This window comes from Antedon bifida, chromosome 11, assembly GCF_963402885.1.
Source record: "Antedon bifida chromosome 11, ecAntBifi1.1, whole genome shotgun sequence".
Classification (NCBI taxonomy): Eukaryota; Metazoa; Echinodermata; class Crinoidea; order Comatulida; family Antedonidae; genus Antedon; species Antedon bifida.
In genome coordinates, this window is record NC_136236.1 from 9,784,428 (window position 1) to 9,804,249 (window position 19,822).

Consider the following 19,822-nt stretch of genomic DNA (forward strand, 5'->3'; position numbering starts at 1 on the left):
GTGCATATTTTATTTTAATATGTAACTTAGATGGTAAGCAGTGCTATATGTACACCACTTTGAATTGCTTGTCAGAGCCGAAAGTTCATTGTTTAAAAAAAAAAATGGCCCAATATCAGGGTCGTACGCAGTGGGGGTGCGACGAGTGCGTAGGCACCCCCCTCCTTGGGAGGTCTTGTGTTTTTCCAATGAAAAGTATTCTAATATAGACATTCGGTTTCTGTCTTTAGGAGGGCCCTGCATCATTAAAAATATGCCATGATAGATCTGGCACTCGCAATACTCACTTGCACTTCGCAATTATAGTATGTTAAAATATATTATGGTGATATATTTTCAGAATATTTGTGAATGTGCAGAAGGTTACATTGGGAATGGTTATGATTGCTCGCAATCAACAACCTGCACAGATGCCTGCCATCCTCAGGTAATGGTTGAATTAATATACACTCATTTTAATGAGGTTAAAAGTTGTTAATCTGATGGGTAGTTTAAAGATGTATTGTCCCTTGAAACACAAAAAAATGAAAAAAAAAATATTCTAAATTTAAATTGGCCATATCAAAGTAATATTAAAGTTATTCACTTTAAGTCGAAAATTTGAGCCAAAAACAACAAGTTTACGTAATTAACAGGTAAATTAATTTGATTACATTTCGTCTGGAAAATCGACACAAATGAAAGTAAACAAAGATTTCAAACCACGAGTATGCATTATGCATGATGCTAATTGGGATTGTTTACAACTCGTCACGGTTGAGAAGGTGTTTTCACACAGATCGCGAGGAAGTTTTATGATTATGCATACAGAGTAGCCAAACAAACGCGTTGCATTATGAGATATGTTTTGATCGAAAACTTTGACTGGAAGTCAAAGTTATTTTTTGAACAAAAAAACGTCTGTATTTCGGTTAAATTATTTTTTTTTGGACTAATTTTTGTGAAAGTTTACAACTATTATGATACTTTAAAATGACTCACTTTTTTTTTGAAATATTAAAAAAAAAATTTTTTTGGAATTAGTCAAAGGGACAATACATCTTTAAAGATGTCAGGTAAAGAGGCATTCATTTAAGTTAAAGTAAGAAGCCATACTTAAATTAATTGGTTTTTTTTTTTATCTCAACACTTGCACTGTATATATTTTATTAACATTGTTATTTTTATGTATCCAAACCTCTTCTATGAAAAGTGTTCTACTGTTATAAAAGAGTGTTCCAATAAATTATTATAAGTAAGAAGGCATCTTTCTCCTGTAATTATTCAACCTCAGTTCATTCATTCCTTTTTTTAACACTTTATTTCAAACATACTTAGGCCTCTGATATTTACAAAAGTCATAAATTAATTAATTCCTACATTTGTTGCTTACAACAACTTTCTCCTTTCTTGAACAAAAAGTTGTTGTTGGTCATTAGTAGTTTGAACATAATTAGGAAATGTACAATAAAACTAGGTAGCAGGTGTCTAGTCATTCTTGGATATTTAGGTATTTAGTCACTTTCCTGTATTTTGTTATCCATATGTATCAATAATATGATAATAATATCCTAGATTTATAAAGCATGTGATGTTGTGAAACCTCTAAGCGCTGTACATATATTATTACTCCATTCATTTTTTGGATCAAACATGTATGGAAAACTTCCATAATGCAGCCAGTAATCAGCGCAAAGTTGTGTCTTAACCTTACCAGGTACCCATTTGTACACTTTGGTGGAGAGAGGCAAACATAAGTAAAGTGTCTTGCCCAATGATACATGCAATACGACAAGTATTGGATTCGAACCCGCAATCTCACAATCAGTAGTCCAATTTCAAACACACTGCACCACATGCCCTTACAAGTATTAAAAGTCATCTTTAGGTTCTACAACATCCTTGGGGTAAGGAAGGTAGGTCGTCCTCATTGTCAGCAGATTGCATACACCATGTAAAAATTAAAAGTATTTAGGTAATTAATTTTGATTTATTACAGGCAATATGTGAAGATGTAGAGGGTGTGCCACATTGTGTGTGTCATAATGGTTACCATGGTGATGGAATTGTCTGCTACAGCAACATTGCTATTGTAAGTTTCAACAAATATGTAGATCAATATTATCAGCAAATTGATTTGGTAGGTATAGACTGCACTCCGAGAGTATAGTATAATTATATTTTTCAATGGATTGAATGTGTGATACTTGGGGTGCCAGTTTCTGTAAGTGACTTTGGTTAAGCTCGTCCACTAAGCGCATCCGTTGGGTAAAGTGGGCTGGACTTAAAGATTTTTCGTGATTTCAAAATGATAATGTCATCTTTGGTACAGTTACTTGTCCTGACTCGCATCAGCAGCCGTGCAAAATCTTGATCTCTTTTTTGCCTCATGCAAATTTCAAAAGTTTTCTTGCCATAGCCTGGCATAGCTGCAATGAATTTAAGAAGAAAGTATTATACTACTAGAAGTGATCCATTATTTTTTGGGGGTCACAATTATGGACATTAGTGATTATTTCGCACATCATATACCAAGATGTTGACATTGTAGTGACACATATTTGTCTCCAAACACATTTGGCTGGAGTTGATACAAGTTACCAACAGCCGGAATGCTGATGCCATACCTTCCTGTGATGTCTTCTAGTTGGTGAATGTGGTTTTGTTTTGTATTATTTATTTATACTGGGTGACCTCTTCAGTCAAGGACTGGTCTCCCAGAGGGCCCAGTTTTGATCAGTGGCTGTGTACTAGTATACCGATTAACCCCTACTTGCCTCGAAACATGTACTAGGTTCTTTAAAGTGCACATGAGCTAAATGTGTACACTGAACCTAAAGATGGTCAGCACCTACCATGTATACCTCACCAATGATAAGTAACTTTAACTTCCCTAACCTTGACTAGAGAGGTGTGTGGGAGGGGTTATTAGTTGAATTTGGCTTGAAATATTTATTAAATTATTTATTTATTATTAATTAGAAAAGCAGAGCCAACCTTTATTATTAATTATAAATATCTTTCGTACCTGATGATACAGTGTTTTTTTATCACTCCCTGGCCATTTTTTAAAAGTGTCATAGTATGTGGGTAACTGTTGGCATTCGGTTCATCTTTGCCTTAATCATCATCACTAACTCCAAGTAAGTGTATTTAAGCTTCAGCAAAGACACCCTCTTGTCTTTTGGAGCTGTGTTGATGAAGACAACTTTTCGGTTGCTTGTTTTAGAGGCATTGACAACAAAATATATGCTAGTCATCCTGAGTGCTTTCTTCTCGGGTTTAGAAAAGCAGAGCCAACCTTTATTTCGTTCTGTGTGTCATCGCCCCTGCTGTCTTCAGCAACCCGTTTGAGTTTTCACTTTTTAGTATACTGGTCACATATATGATTCAGGAATAAGGATCTACAATGAACTGTAGGTCCATATTTGCATGCTAAGTCTTCAGGACATGCGGATTGTATCCATAGAGATACTTGAGGGATCGGCAAACTCTTCAAAGTGCTCGTCAAGTAGAAAAGCCAGCGTTCTCTGGTGTTCTCATGGAGCAAGAAAATATGTTGTCATCTTGGGATAACTGTTTGGTTGCAACAGTGTGTCATAAGATACACCTCGCAATTTCGTACTCTGCTCAAATGCCAGCTTATCTTGTTATTCTTAATGTTCTTGTCTTGGAATCTGGACAAATGTTTCTGCATTAGTACTTTCCTCAACTCTGTCTAAGGCAACATAGTGAATTTCTCCCATCAGGCCAAGGGTGATTTAATGACACTTCTCCGCACACTTGGTTCTATGTCATGAATCCAGTCAGATGTTATTGTGTTGATGGCCTGAATATTGATATTAGGCATATCAGCAACACCCTGAACTGCAAGGTTGTCGGCCCATTCTCCACACTGTAACTGATGGATATAGGCTTTGAATTGCTCGAGCTGCGTATTTACAGTTCTGGATGATGATGTGCTGTTACTTGCCCGTAAATAGGCAACTGAAGAAAAGCAGCATAATCTTCAGGAATGTCCATTGAAGAAATATATCAGGCGTTCTCTTAGTTCAGCTCCACTGAGTGGATGTATCACGGCAGCAGGGAAAAAAAGAGGTGGGGTGAAAAAAACAGATTCTATAACCAGGAATGTCTCATATATATCATCTTATAACCAAGGAATTTGATAATAATTTTCTACTGGAAGTCGTGATACTGGTGTGTGTGTAGTGAAATGATCTGTGCCATCAGATGAAACATTAAAGGTTTCTTCATTCTCCATGTCTCCAACACACATTTCTGTAATTGCTTCCTCATTTGCTGCGTCTTCCTTTGTTTATGTTGCTCAATGTTTCTGTACACTTTCCTTGTCTGCAGCATACCAATTTGCTGTGTCTTCTAGTGTTTCTGTTGCTCAACGTTTCTGTACACCTTCCTTGGCTGCAGCATGCCAATTTGCTGCGTCTTCTGGTGTTTCTGTTGCTCAATTTTTCTGTACAACTTCCTTGGCTGCAGCATGCCAATTTGCTGCGTCTTCTGGTGTTTCTGTTGCTCAATGTTTCTGTACACCTTCCTTGGCTGCAGCATGCCAATTTGCTGCGTCTTCTGGTGTTTCTGTTGCTCAATGTTTCTGTACACCTTCCTTGGCTGCAGCATGCCAATTTGCTGCGTCTTCTGGTGTTTCTGTTGCTCAATTTTTCTGCACAACTTCCTTGGCTGCAGCATGCCAATTTGCTGTGTCTTCTGGTGTTTCTGTTGCTCAACATTTCTGCACACCATCCTTGGCTGCAGCATGCCAATTTTCTGTGTCTTCTGGTGTTTTTGTTGCTCCACGTTTCTGCACACCATCCTTGGCTGCAGCATGCCAATTTTACTGTGTCTTCTGGTGTTTCTGTTGATCAACGTTGTACACCTTCCTTAGTTGCAGTATGCCGATCTGCTGTGTCTTCAGGTCTTTCTACTGCTAATCCAGCTTTAAAATGTATACCAACAGCATGGCATGTCCACTTTATCTGGTGCTGCTTTTTGATATACCTTTTCATTTTTTTTTACAGGAAATTGCTGGAAATCCTCTGCTTAATAATTTCAATGAGCTGTTAACAGTAAGTCAAAAACAATTAATGTTTTATTTTGTAAAACCACGTACACATGCTCTTTTCTATTCCACAAAGGGGAATTTGTAATTAGTTTGTCTCCTTGTTACAGTTCCTTGTTGACGCATGAACAGTTCTTGATTGTAGAGCATTTCTCTCCATTTATCTTTTGTAATAGAAATCGAGTGTTCAACATGAATTGGCTGGCATTGTTAACTACACTGTGTTTGCAGCTGAAGACGATGCATTCCAAGATATTCACGTTGATTTATTGCATCAGTCTGCTATTGATGACATCATCAGGTAAATTGTAGTCTGTTTTGTGTTATGTTCATTATATGTGATTCTCAGCTGCTTCCTTGCGCTCAATAACCCTAGCCATCAGCACAGCTCAGTGGTCTAGAGGTATGAATGGCAGGATAGTCATCTGAACATTGTGGGTTTAAGTCCCATCTGAGAATTACCTGCAAATTTTATTTTCAGAGTATGGCAAAAATTGACAAACTAACATAAGTTGTGATTTTTGTAAATAAAAAATATAAAATAAATAATAAAAAATAAAATGTTTTAAATTTGCATGATTTGTTTTTGTAATATTGTAATTATATAATATAAAAATAATATAATATATTATGTATTTACAATAAACGTACCCTCATTCGTAATATTGTAATTGTTTGCCATCCATATAAAAAAAAAAGTAGACAGATCAAACAATTTGTACAACAATAATACAAGAAAAATAAGTTACATATATGGAATAGCAGAGGATAACCCTTTAAGCTCAAGAGCTTGTTTCAGAAGGGGTCCTCAACATAAAAACTAAAAATTCAAATATAAAGTATGATAATTATAATTTAGATATTATACATATATTTTATAAGTAGAAGGTTTTAGAGAAAATATAAATTTGTAAATTAGGTTTTTGCTCCTAACTTTGTCATGCAATATAAATACATACATTTTTCCCAGATTTTAATTTTAATGGAGGCCTGATTAACATGGCAAAATTACACATAAGCATGTATATTAAAATAACTTCAACCTAACGGTTGCTTATTTTATCATAAGAAAGTTATTTTAAATGTAATGTGAATAGGTTTTTTTGTGCTGTATGTTATTTATAGTAATTTTTTTTGTATGTTATTTATAGTAACCATGTTGTGCGCGGTCTTTACCATTATTCTGATGTCAAAGATCTTGCAATTCAAGAACAATCTCTTGTTTCTCTAAATAATAGAAACATCAGTTTAAGATACAGTAATATGGTAAGTTCTGACTGTGAACTGAATTGTATTCAACATGCACTTTTTTTATGGAAAGGACCATGCTATTTGAATTGTCATGTTTCTCATGATAAAAAAATATGTGTGATGAATGAAGATGAAAAAAATGTCCGGAGAGTAAAATTTAAGTACAGTATTTACAAAAATGTTTGGGGTCAGTTGGATTATAATGTGCAGGGCAAACTGGAGAATTGAAAAACCCCTGTACTGTACAGTGTCTCGCCAAAGATTCCAATCTTGTCTGGCTTCCCCTGTCGGCCCTGTTTTGCTCATCACAGTTTCATTGGAATACCTTACAGTTGTTTATAAGTTGAATGAGGAGAATATTTTTATGAGTTCAAATAAGGACACTCCTAGTCAATGATTACGGTTTAAATGAATGAAATTCTCCACTTTTACTATTTGTTTTATAGCAGACCTACTTTTCTAAATTAAACTTCAGCCCTTCCATCTGTTGAGCAGAGCCGTTATAGATGGCACACTATACCCACCTGTAGAATGCTTGTCTATTCTCATCGCGTAATAATTCAAGCCTATTCAAGCTAAAAGCTAAAAATATACCATGACACATGGTACAAAATTAACCATCAAATGGCAGGATACACTTCGGTTATAACAGTAAATATTAGGACAATTATATCAAACTAGATGGTTCGCTCGCGTACCATCTAGGTCGTGCCCACAGATGGTTCTCGAATACATAGTAATTTTAGCGTTAAAAAATTGGCGACTTCAAATGTACATGCAGGACAATAATACATGTCGTTTACAGGAACGAATAAATAGACACGGTGATTTATGTACTCAACTAAAATTAGCACCCTGGGAATTACTTCCGAAAGAGAAACTTGTCAATTGTTTTGAAACTAACTGAATTTGTGTTTTGTATGCAACATGAGGGATGAGGGATGGGGAAGAGGATGGGTGCAAAGACGAACAATTTTTAAATATATTCTTTATCCATTTAGTAACGAAATATTAATTGTTTTCATGTTTTACAAATAATATACCACTAAACCATGGAGGTATTTATACCTCCATGACTAAACACAGTAAAACATTGCTATTTAATACTTTGTTGAAACTGTCACCGTACAGTCGATTGAAATAGTACAGTACATGTAACGATACATCACTAATACGACGTTTATATTTTTTTGTACAGTTATTACATTATTAATTAATATAAACGTTCAGAAGGAACTGTCAGTAATAAAGTAAACACCTCTATTCGGGGAAAATCGTAAATTCGCTTTGATCGTCAATGAATAATTATCTAACTTAACCTGATGATTTTCAATTGTTTCTTAGAGCCAATTCATACTTAAGTTGGTTCCTAACCACTAAAGTTGTTCTGCGTTTAGGGCATGTGATCCTTTGTACTGTAGGCCTGTCCTCTACTGGCTTTACAACGCTACTCATGCCAGTGAGGGGAGGGTGGTGGTGTGGGTGGTGGTTTAACTGCAATAATAAAGATGATTGTACATAATAGACGGCGACTGGAAAGGCTAGCTCATATCCGTTAAAAAAAATACCTCTGCAGCACAGATTGGATAAAATAGGTCGAATTTCTGTTATGACTGTACAGTACTTGTCTTTACGACGCCTGAGGGAATAGACACTTGTGGAACAGAGATTGGAATGTTCCATTTATCGCAGATCAAAACAGTTGTATAAAATGTATATTAAATCTATCAAAATAGTATTTTTTAAAGAAAATCGGCCTGTCTTCAACATTATGATGCTATACTCGAGCTGTTCAACCGGTTTTCAGCTATTAAAAACAATTATCGTAGGAGGAGATAGGAAAATGCGAAGCATACTCGTATTATTGTGTGCGGGTATTTTTCCATGGACATTCATTAGACAGTGTATACCACGATTGGAAAACACCCCTATTTGGGGCAAATCGTTGAACCTAAATTCGTTTTAATCGTCAATAATTAATTACCTAACTCAATTTAATTAGTAAACAGGGTTACATCAGATGGTTAAAATCAGTACCGAAAGTATGAACCAACTTTATATACCATCGAGTAAAAATTCTAGAAATAAACCGAGATTTATCAAATTTTGCCCTTACGTAAATTTATATATAGATGAAGCTCTGTATTTTTCAATTAAATATAATTAATATGGCCAGACAAGGATAAAACTTAATTCCTAATCAGTACAGTAGTTAGATAACATCTCTTGTATTATTTAGTCTTTCTCTATTTCTTGCTAGAGTGTGTATGTGAATGAAGCAAAGATAGTAATCAACAATGAGCCTGCAGTTAATGGAATCATTCATATAATCAACCAGGTTTGTTTAATTCAAAACATTGTATGATGTTACAGAAACTTTCACGAGATAAAGAATGTCCTTTGTCACAAAAGATTTGTGTTTTGTCTCCACGAAAAAAAAAATTGATGAATAATTTCACATGATTATTCACTTTCACAAAAAATTGAATTATTTATCCAATAAACCGTAATTTAAGGGAAATGTCAACTGGAAACAAAATATCTAGAAGAGGCTTAACCATTATTTATAACAAGTTATTAATCTGTTCCTTTGCAGAATGAATGAATAAAATGACCTATTTTATTCATATGTATTCTTCATGTTTTAGGGGACAATGCATTTTAAAGAAATATTTATAATATAAAAGCTAATAATTTTAATAAAACCCATTTGCAAAAAATTAATTTCTAGTATATCATTCGGAAGTTTAGATTTAGTTATTTCTTTCCTAAAACCATCCAAAGTGTGTGACATGAGTATGGATCAAACCTTAAAATTCAAAATAAAAATCACATTCAACATACATTTATTTCATCAAATGCCATACAAGTTTCAGTTGGCCTTTAACATTACAAATAAAATACTTAAAAATATTTTTAAAGATTCCCACCTAACAGCATATTTTATAGATACTAGATTTGGTAAAAAAATGCTGGTATTACAGTGTTTGCATTATAGTGTCAATAATATTTATGATTTAAATTTGTTTAGGTTTTTATAAGTTCAACTATGTTTGAGCCAACACCTGTTACACAAACCGCACCAGGCAACATCTTACATGTGCTTTCACATTATCCAAAGTACTCAAGAATTAGGCAGATGCTAAATGTAAGTATTTACACATACTCTACTATACAATAATACATAACAATATTTATCAAGTAAAGATAGGTTTGCAGTACAACATGTGTTTCCAAAAAGAATTTCTTGACGTACTTCTGAAGAACACGGTTGTAGCAGCAACAACAACCGTGTTCATCAGAATTATTTATCAATTTTATTTAAATGTTGAATCATATTCCTTGTTTTTACACTTCTAAAGCCTCATTGTGCTCAGTCATTATTTAATTCAGTTGTAAGAACTTTGCATTATGGGATTCCATGCATGTGTATGCATTTAAGGAATCCATTTTATTCATTTTTCATTTTATATTGACAAAAATATTTCTTTCAGAAATTGTTTTTGTGTTTTGTCATTTTCTGCAACTCAAAGAATCAATGTTTCATCGACTATTATTATTGATTTTTTAGGAGACTGGAATTTCTGAGAGTTTACAAGAATTGGATTCCTACACAATGTTTATCCCAAGCAATAGTGCCCTCATGGAAATCAATTTGGTATGTTCATGTTAAGTTTAGTTTCAGTTTTTAAAAATGTTAAATAAATTATCCATACTATTTTTTTATCTAATTTAAGGTCACAAACTATGAAAAATAATTGACTTATAATAATTTATGTGGCATCGTGCCCGCATTGATATTCTTGTTTTTCTTCTGTGTGCCCACTTTTATTGCAATAGTTGATTGTGAATAATATGGAAGAACTGTCAACTCACCTGCAAAAATACCGGTTCATCCCTGATTTGTATTATACGATAGATGAGCCATTGCAAACTGTGTACAAGTCTCAATTATTTGTTGAATGTTTTTATCGTGTAGAGTGAGGCTGATCTGAAATACTCAACCATTGGTCATAAATTACATTTTGTACAACTTGTGGATGGTTTACAATTGGAAACATTGCTTGGACACAATTATGATGTTGTTATTAGTGTCATTAACAGTAGCATGGTAAGTGCAAGAATTTCATTCATTTTGGAAAATCAAGAGTTTTTGATATTTTGCCTACATAAGACTCCTTTCACACTTCCTTCTTTATGTGTGAAATGAGCAAGTCACTTATGAGTCAATCCATCTAGATTCTAAAAGAAAATAATATGAAAATGTAAAAAAAGAAATGCAAATATGTGCAATTAAGTTTGAACTACTACTGTTTATGTATTCAAATAACAGTACTTTTGCAATTTAATTAATAAACAATTAAGAAAATAAATACACATATTTAATAATGATACATATTTTGGTCTTTAAATGTTTACAATACAATTCACTTTGTTTGTACTCTATTTACATTTGAAATATGAAATATTGAAAAGAAACAGAAATTTAGGAGATACAACAAAGTCAAAATGCCTGAAAAATAAAATGAGGATAGGAGAGCAACACAACAAAAACAAAACTATGAATTGTTGAAAAAAGGATGCCTATTTCATTTACCTTACACATCGTTCTGCAAGACTGGTATTCGGTGTACCATGGGGTACCACTTCCAAGTGATAGCACAGTGTAGCTCATTAAACATTTTTAAATCCTGTCTAAAAACTCATTTATTTAATTAATAAAGCTTTGTTTTATTAAAATGAATGTTTTGTCTCAGCTGTACCCAGCATAATGTAAAGCGCTGTGACAACTATTATTTGTTTATCATTGCTATATATAGACAAGTGTAATATTATTATCACTCATACTATATTAATACCACTTTTGAGGGAATTGCAGTTCAAAATTTTGGTTAAATGGCCTACATGTGTGAACTAGTCAGTAAGTACAATAGTAAACGTACTAATCTCGCGTCTGAACGCGACATTACTAAACTTTATGTTCCTCATGTTCACTGGTGGACATTCATTTTCAAAGCTATAAATGATACACAATTCAAAGTACTTTGATCATTGTAAAAGGCACTATATAAATGACAATCTTTGTTATGTTATCTTTTTAGGTATTGGTAAATAGAATAGCAATAACTGAAGTAAATATTGAGACTGATAAAGGAGTACTACACGGTGTGGAAGCTGCCATTCCAATCTACAGAAGTAGATGTGATACACCAATAAGCATCACTACAAAAGTAAAATCTTTTTTTGTTGTCTGTAAAAGTAAAATTATCACATAAAGAATGAGTTTTGTCATAAATAACAATGATCAATTTCTTCATTCATTTTTTTCTTACCTATTTTACGAATTAAAGTTTAATTACAGTGTGAAATACAATTCGCACATTTCATTTAAAATACAAATGATGCATTAAGCATTTAATTTAAAGAAGAATTAGTCATCTTTTCTACCTTTTCTTTATATAGACCCAATGTTCCAATTGTTCTCAACTGGACGCTTGTCCTGAAGGCACTGAGAATGGAGTAAGTTCATTATGTTATTTATTTCTGACCAATCAGGATTTGACCAATCGTGATGCCATAGATCATCCAAATTGTCACTTGTGGTTAACTTGCTTGCATTGTGTCAAGTGAGGACTAAAATAGAATAGTACAAACGGTACATCAACTAGTTGTTAACTTAAGTTAACTATATAAAGAAATTGACTAATTGAATGGACAATAAAAAGACATTTTTTTTTTGCTCAATAAAATATACTAACATTGCTAAATCAAGCAACGTAACTTTTATTTTATATTGTTTACTTTTTATTATTTAATTTTTGTTTCCTTGTTTTATAACATTTTTTTATGCTATTTATAGACTATAAGTGAATGCACGTATGCAGATGAAAATCTACGGTATGTAACAGGATGCGAAAGTGAATGTATTCAACATAAAGAGGTAAAAATAACAATATATTATATTTATTTGTTCATTGTTTTCAAGTACTTATGTTGTATCTAGACCAGTTTGATTGATTAGTCATTTAATGTAACAATTAATTTAACATTCTTAAATGCGCTTTACCAACTTTCTCTGATATAATGTGTATTTATATAGCGCGTGTAAACTATTACCCCTTTCACACCACTTAGCATAGCTCTGGATTTTACCTACACCATCGTCTCTATGGTGTGTGTAGAGAGATTATTTAGAGGGTTAGGTTAAGTTATATTCAGGAAGTAGTTTGAATATGTTTCACATGGGAGTCCCCAACTTATGTACAAAAATAATCGCCACCAGGTGATACACATCTACATACATAACATGCTCCAATTGTCTATAAGATTCACCTCCCCTAAAAAATCAAATATCCATGCAGTAAAAGTAAGTAATGTAAATTCCCTACTGATTTTAAAATGATACGTGTATGATTAACTAGTGCTCAACAGAACAACAGCCATTCATAGAAGCACTAATGAAGAAAGCCTATCTAGTGTTAATTGTAAAATGGTCTCAAAACAATGTTTAACCACTATTGTAAATGTATATGAATCACAATATAACAATATATCTTCCAAGAAAAATTTCAAGAAAAATCAAAGTAATTATACAGGCGCTCATTCATCTAAAGCTCTGTCTACACTATCAAACTTGATGTGACAAAAAATGTGATGTGCCCATATACTTTTTTGTCAAACTAGTTTGATTGACATGTGGACAGAGCTTAATACCCACTGGCACTCCCTACTCATCACAAAGCATTTCCTGTATTTTTTTCTACAGCATATAATATGCAACTTGTCTGAGAAAATTCCTTAAAGACCCCTTCCCTACAATTTGTGATGTTTTGTAAAAATAATACATATATATTACTTTAAAACCATTAAACCAGGTCATTCCTTGTCTTAAATGTACGTTTTATGGTAAATTATGATAAAAAGTGAGAAACAATGCACTACCTAAGTAGCTCGCGGCGAGCGACCTCTCGTGGACGTTCTTTAGGCCTAGCCTACCTAGGCTTTGTTTTGTAGGCCTAGCTGGTAAACATCGGTAACGTACGAACATCGTACGCTAGCTATATACCTAGCCTGATGTTGTATAGTTGCTGTATTAATTGTCTTTGTATTTTTGCCAGACTCCATTGATACAAATTGGGGAAAACCTGGTATTTTTGCCTAAAAGTTAGGAGTCTTCCATTTGTTTTGACGATCGATCGAAAAGTGGGTGAATTACAGAAGAAAAACAAGAATATCAATCCGCGCTCAATGCATTTTGGGATTTATAGCGGGCTGCTATAATTATTAGAATCGACTTATTTTTCACATTTTTAACCGCAATAAGACCATATAGTATTATTTTTACATTAAATATAGTCTGTGATTTTAAATTAGATCTAAAAAACTGCTTTGCCATTGACTCACTAAAACTTACATTTAAGTAATGATTTACTTTCTGCAATAAAAGATTGGCCTTGGCCTCAAAATATTTTTTTCATAAATTACAGATTTACTATTATATTGTTTATTATATCTATAGATACTAGCCTGTTGCAGTGGTTTCTATGGTGAAAGTTGTAATGGTAAGAACTGTTGTACATATACCCACCCAGTATCTTGTGCTTGAGTATAATTCCACCCCTTAATTTAGGGACATTAATGTTGGGTGTCTCTTATATGGTGGTATGCTGTTTTTATTTTGTCCACTCTTTTAAAAGCAATTTTTTATAAATGGATGGCCCATATTACATGTAATAATAAATAACTAAATACTACTGTATGCATATTAACATTAAATTAAAACTAAATATATTAATAAACGAAGTAAATACAATGTGATAATGTGTGCAACCATGGGAGTTGGTTTGGTTTCTGTTGTTGCTGAACTATCTCTCTCTCTTTGTATAATTAGAATGTCCAGGTGGATGGGCTATGCCATGTAGTAACCATGGTAATTGTTCCCAAGACATCATGGGTACAGGTGAATGTAATTGTGAAGTTGGTTTCCATGGTTTTGCATGTGAACTTTGTGAAGACAATTTATTTGGTGAAAATTGCAATCAAGGTAAAATGTATCAATTAATGTTTCTCATTAGTTATTTTGTTATGTTGTATGTATGTTCATTAAAAAGCTTTTAGGGTGTTTCAGTGGTTTCATATTGCCCCTGTTGGACATAGATGATCGGTGCCTTTATATGACTGCCATTGATGTTACTATTAATGTTGAAACATACAGCCTAACATTCTTCCATTTTTTTACTTTTCCAACTATTTCATTACCTTTTACTTTCACGATTTGATCTTTCGTGCCGAGTGTATTTCAATCAATTCTCCACATTGCCACACTTCTTGATCGCTGAGAAATTACCTCATTGAGTGGCGAGGTGCAGGCTGAGTAAGGCCTAGCATTTTCAAATGCTGCCTGTAAGAAAAACATCTGCCACTTAATCATTAAAACTCAAATATTTTATAATAAATACATAATAGAAATATTAAATTTAGTTTAAAATGTAAGTTTAAAAGTGGTTTGTTTAATCATTTTCTTAGTGTGTAACTGCAGCCATGGAGAATGCAGTAGTGGACGTGAAGGGGATGGTCAGTGTATATGCTATGCTGGATGGACTGGTCCAAATTGTGACAATGGTATTGTTGCATTGGTTGTTATGATTGCAATTTATATGATAATGAGCATGGTTTACTGAAATAATGTAGTCTATGCCAAAAGGGACATCTTCAGAATGGCCTAAAAATCTTATTAAATATCCATGAACCACGATTTTGAAATCATGACAAACAGTCTTAGTAGATATAGCTCTATATTTATTAGCCTTATAAGCTATCACCTTACAGGCCCGTAACCAGGGGGGGATCGGGGGGATCGTACGATCCCCCCCGCTGAACAGCGAGTTCCGCTTGGCCTCCCACTTTTTTTTTGCTGGGCATACTAACACAACACGACGATTGTTCACTACAGGCCTAGTCAAGCATTAATAAATTTAATTAATATATATATATATATTTTAACTAAAATATAAAAACCTAACACTAAAATTTACAAGATAAGTTCTATTTGATAACTGCTGAACATCGTGGTTCTGGAGCTAGCGAGCTGTACACAGAGCATAGTTGTTTGCTTGACATAACAGGGTATTCCCCTACACAGGTCTCCGCGTGCGTGTGACGTGCCCAGCCAGCTGCTTGATAGAGAAAGCATGCAGCTCACACGCAAGTGCAAGATGCAACGGTTGAGTGAATTCAGAGATCATCTTAATTCCATGGTTTTTTACCTAAACACCACATGATGGTGAATATGCCTGTTAAAGTCTCAATGATACGATCCCTAATGTACCATGTTGTTGCTAGGAGGCTTGAAAGGAGGAGGGATCTAGCCTAATTTCGGTCGGCAAGAGAATGCCGTCCTCTGACAATATAAGGTCGGCAATTGAAATTTGTGGGCTGGTAATTACACCAACTTATAGTTCATAAACAAAAGAGAATAGCCGGAAATGCGATTTGCGGCCATAGGCCTATAGAGAAAAAAAAATCGAGGGTATGGTTCCAGTGGCGGATCTAGCGGGGGCGTATGGGGCGTAAAGTACAGGCAAGTTGTTAGCTTGCATTTAAATATCAGCTGCATGTTCCACATGTCGTAATTTGCGAGCTTTAGAGTGTTTGGTAAATGACATTATGAGATGTTTGTAAATCGTTTTAAACGACTTACAATGCGCTAGAACGTAAAAACTGGACCCCGACCGGGGGCCCTTGGCGGCCCCCTGGCCCCCAGCCAATGTTTGCTCGCTTCGCTCGCAAAGCTACGCCACCCCTATTTCAATATCCTGGATCCGCCCCTGGGTTCCACTAAAGAACTTAACGATCCACCCCGCCGTCAAACCTGGTTACGGCCCTGCCTTAATAGATATACTGTAGCTCTATTGCCTATTAAGCACCTACTAATAAGTAGATTTCAGGTAGATTTTATTTAATTCCTAATAGGTTTTTACCTCACTAGCATAATTCAAAACCCACTAATAGATTTTTCACTATTTAAAATCTATGAGTAACACTATTTATTTATTGTCTACTTATAATACCTATAAAATTGCTACCAGTAACCTATTAATAGACTACTGTATTAACAAACTGACAATAGCCAGTAACTATTAATAAACTATCTGTTTTATATTGCTGGGAAGTAGTTATACCATTTTAGTTAAAATCCTTAGTAGGTGAGCTGAAAAGGTCTACTAAAAAACTAGTAAGGCTACTAAGAATAGAGCTATATCTGCCTAAATCTACTTTAAAATTTTGTAGCGGAAATTATTAAATTTAAAATTCATTCATTTAATTTATTTTTTAAAGTATCTGATCCAACCTCAGACTCTGACGTCACACACCTTAAATCTCACACTTTTTCACAAATCTCATTCTTTATTTTATTAAACAATTCTTTACTAAACACTTCAACATGCTGTTGTTTTATTCATAGAATCACAACAAGCAACGTAAAAATCAACTTGGAGAGTATAACGAATCAGGGTCGATTTTTCTCCAAGTTTACATTTTGACTCATTCCCACTTTTGGCAAATGATGGGGTGGGGTCACAGTTGGATTTTAATTAGGTTCAATTCAAGTTTTCTAGCTTAATTGTTTTTGTGTCAAATACTCATTACTAATGTAAAAAGTGTTAGTGTCTTCTTTTACAATAATTGAGCATTATATTATATCTCGGGACAAACAAATCCATGATGTTTTTTTTTAAACTATTAAAGTTGAGCATTCATTGTACTTTCAGCTGATATTAATGGAACATGTACACATTGTCACACCTCAGCTTAGTAAGTATTTATTATTCATTGTCATGATTATGACTTGGTGGTTGATAATGTTTGTATCTGTGGTACTTGTTGTCATGGCTAAATCATCGCCATGGCTTCAAACATTTTCTAGTTATATATGTTAGGTATTGTTAGAAATGTTTGTTCACTATTTAGGAGGTGTCCATATTTGCTGCCGAACTTATTTTGGTTATTATTTGAATGGGTGATCAATTAGAATTTCGCATTTAATTAATTCACCACACAACTTCTTTCATACAAATGTTATTTATATTTTTTGGTTATTGTTTTTCAGTTGTAATGTTTCACAGTGTGTTTGTTCTGTGGGTTTTTCCGGCAATGGCACTTATTGTGAAGGTTAGAAAACATTTACCTTTCTTTATCTAATTTACATATCATATTACATGTTCATATACTCATTCAACAAAGAGTCAAATATTGCTCATTTTTCGATTTACATTTAGATTTAGTTTTAAAAAATTGGTAAATTATGTATGCCACTTTGATTTGATATAAATGACATGCTATATCCCTACCACTAGAAATTGTGAACCGTGTTAATCCGAGATATCATTCTACATCCTTTATTTTTTCCTTAGCAGAAACCATTAGTTTTGCCATGGAAAAAAAATGTTTAAATCCCTCATATTCACTAGGCACACAATAGTTGCAGCATTAAAGGTGTTAAAATATTCTTACAAAAAGCACAATTTTGTCTTTGGTCAGCTGTCAGTTTATGCGATGTTGATAATGACTGTTCTCAGAATGCAATATGTATGTCTTTACCACAAGGCGGCCGTAACTGTAGTTGCATTGATGGTTACAATGGTGATGGTATAGTCTGTCAAGGTATTGTATATAACCACACCTAGTACCAAATGTTCATTTTGCATGAATTTAATTTGCATATTATTATATTATTATATTATTCCAGAAATTATTAAATTTATTAAAAATGCATCCATTTGATTCATTTTTTGTTTTTTTTTTGACATTGACATATTATTATTGTTTTATTTACAATCTCGCTCAGTTGTGTTTATATAATCATTTATCATTGTTGACTTGTATCTTCACAAAACATAATTTTAAAGGACGTTTTTTGTATTTTTTTGTAATAATTGGAAATCTACCACATATTCCAATCAAATATACCAAATAATTAATAAATTTTTTAAATATGGGGTTTTTTTGTATTGTGAATCTTTTCACATTTTTAAAATGAATTTCTACAAATTCACCTTGATTTTGGTTTCAAAACCTTGTATGAGAATAACATTTCTGTTTGAAAAAAAGAGCATTCTGATTGCTGCTGTTACTCTAAACACGTTGCAATTATTTGCACGATACCCCTGACAACACATTGGCTACAATAACTGAATTTCAGAAAAAAAAAAATGGGAATATATGTGTACCATATCCATATTTTACTCAAAATATTCACTTTTTAAGTTTAGTAAAGCCATATAATTATTTTTCACTCATTCTAATTCATTGTTTTTGTTTTGATTTCATAATAACGTTTAGAAATTAATCCATGTTTGCATGATCATGGGGGTTGTCATCAAAATGCCGATTGTATTCACACTGGTCCAAATAAAGTAAGTTCAATCCACTGATTGTATTCACACTGGTCCAAATAATGTAAGTTCAATCCACTGATTGTATTCACACTGATCCAAATAAAGTAAGTTCAATCCACTGATTGTATTCACACTGGTCCAAATAAAGTAAGTTCAATCCACTGATTGTATTCACACTGGTCCAAATAAAGTAAGTTCAATCCACTGATTGTATTCACACTGGTCCAAATAAAGTAAGTTCAATCCACTGATTGTATTCACACTGGTCCAAATAATGTAAGTTCAATCCACTGATTGTATTCACACTGGTCCAAATAATGTAAGTTCAATCCACTGATTGTATTCACACTGGTCCAAATAAAGTAAGTTCAATCCACTAATTGTATTCACACTGGTCCAAATAAAGTAAGTTCAATCCACTGATTGTATTCACACTGATCCAAATAAAGTAAGTTCAATCCACTAATTGTATTCACACTGGTCCAAATAAAGTAAGTTCAATCCACTGATTGTATTCACACTGGTCCAAATAAAGTAAGTTCAATCCACTGATTGTATTCACACTGGTCCAAATAAAGTAAGTTCAATCCACTGATTGTATTCACACTGGTCCAAATAAAGTAAGTTCAATCCACTGATTGTATTCACACTGGTCCAAATAAAGTAAGTTCAATCCACTGATTGTATTTACACTGGTCCAAATAATGTAAGTTCAATCCCAATTCACTCAAATCAATACAAAATAATGCAACCTTCAAAATAAAACTTAAAGAATATTTTAATAATGAACAGCTTGGAATTTCAGTTTAATTAAGCTATTTTTAATATTGTTTTTTTGATGTTTTCTTGTCTTGTATGTATTTTCTTGTTTTTTCATTTTTACTGAGTCATACTTAACGATAATTGTACTAGGCCCAACCACTCACTTTTCAGTCATTACGGATTGGACCCCATTGGAAATAAGTTTACTTTTTTGTCGACTTAATGGGTTATCCAGGTATTCTTTTTATACATTGTATATTTTAACTTTTATGTATGAATATCAAATAAAATCAATCAATCAATCACTGATTGTATTCACACTGGTCAAAATAATGTAAGTTCAATCCACTGATTG

General features: G+C 33.3%; 1 protein-coding gene across 1 annotated transcript in view; it reads left to right on the plus strand.

Moving 5' to 3' along the window:
• LOC144856399 (stabilin-2-like) overlaps positions 1–19,822 on the plus strand; it is a 56,045-nt gene that overhangs the window by 15,729 nt on the left and 20,494 nt on the right. The window contains exons 22-40 of the mRNA XM_078714401.1: positions 341–427; positions 1,979–2,071; positions 5,016–5,063; positions 5,233–5,357; positions 6,208–6,322; positions 8,568–8,645; positions 9,339–9,455; positions 9,879–9,965; positions 10,287–10,418; positions 11,410–11,538; positions 11,771–11,827; positions 12,168–12,248; positions 13,827–13,869; positions 14,199–14,351; positions 14,834–14,929; positions 17,080–17,122; positions 17,418–17,479; positions 17,849–17,971; positions 18,650–18,723. Of these exons, the coding sequence (XP_078570527.1) occupies positions 341–427; positions 1,979–2,071; positions 5,016–5,063; positions 5,233–5,357; positions 6,208–6,322; positions 8,568–8,645; positions 9,339–9,455; positions 9,879–9,965; positions 10,287–10,418; positions 11,410–11,538; positions 11,771–11,827; positions 12,168–12,248; positions 13,827–13,869; positions 14,199–14,351; positions 14,834–14,929; positions 17,080–17,122; positions 17,418–17,479; positions 17,849–17,971; positions 18,650–18,723 (1,743 nt within the window). The remainder of the gene's footprint in view (positions 1–340; positions 428–1,978; positions 2,072–5,015; positions 5,064–5,232; positions 5,358–6,207; positions 6,323–8,567; positions 8,646–9,338; positions 9,456–9,878; positions 9,966–10,286; positions 10,419–11,409; positions 11,539–11,770; positions 11,828–12,167; positions 12,249–13,826; positions 13,870–14,198; positions 14,352–14,833; positions 14,930–17,079; positions 17,123–17,417; positions 17,480–17,848; positions 17,972–18,649; positions 18,724–19,822) is intronic.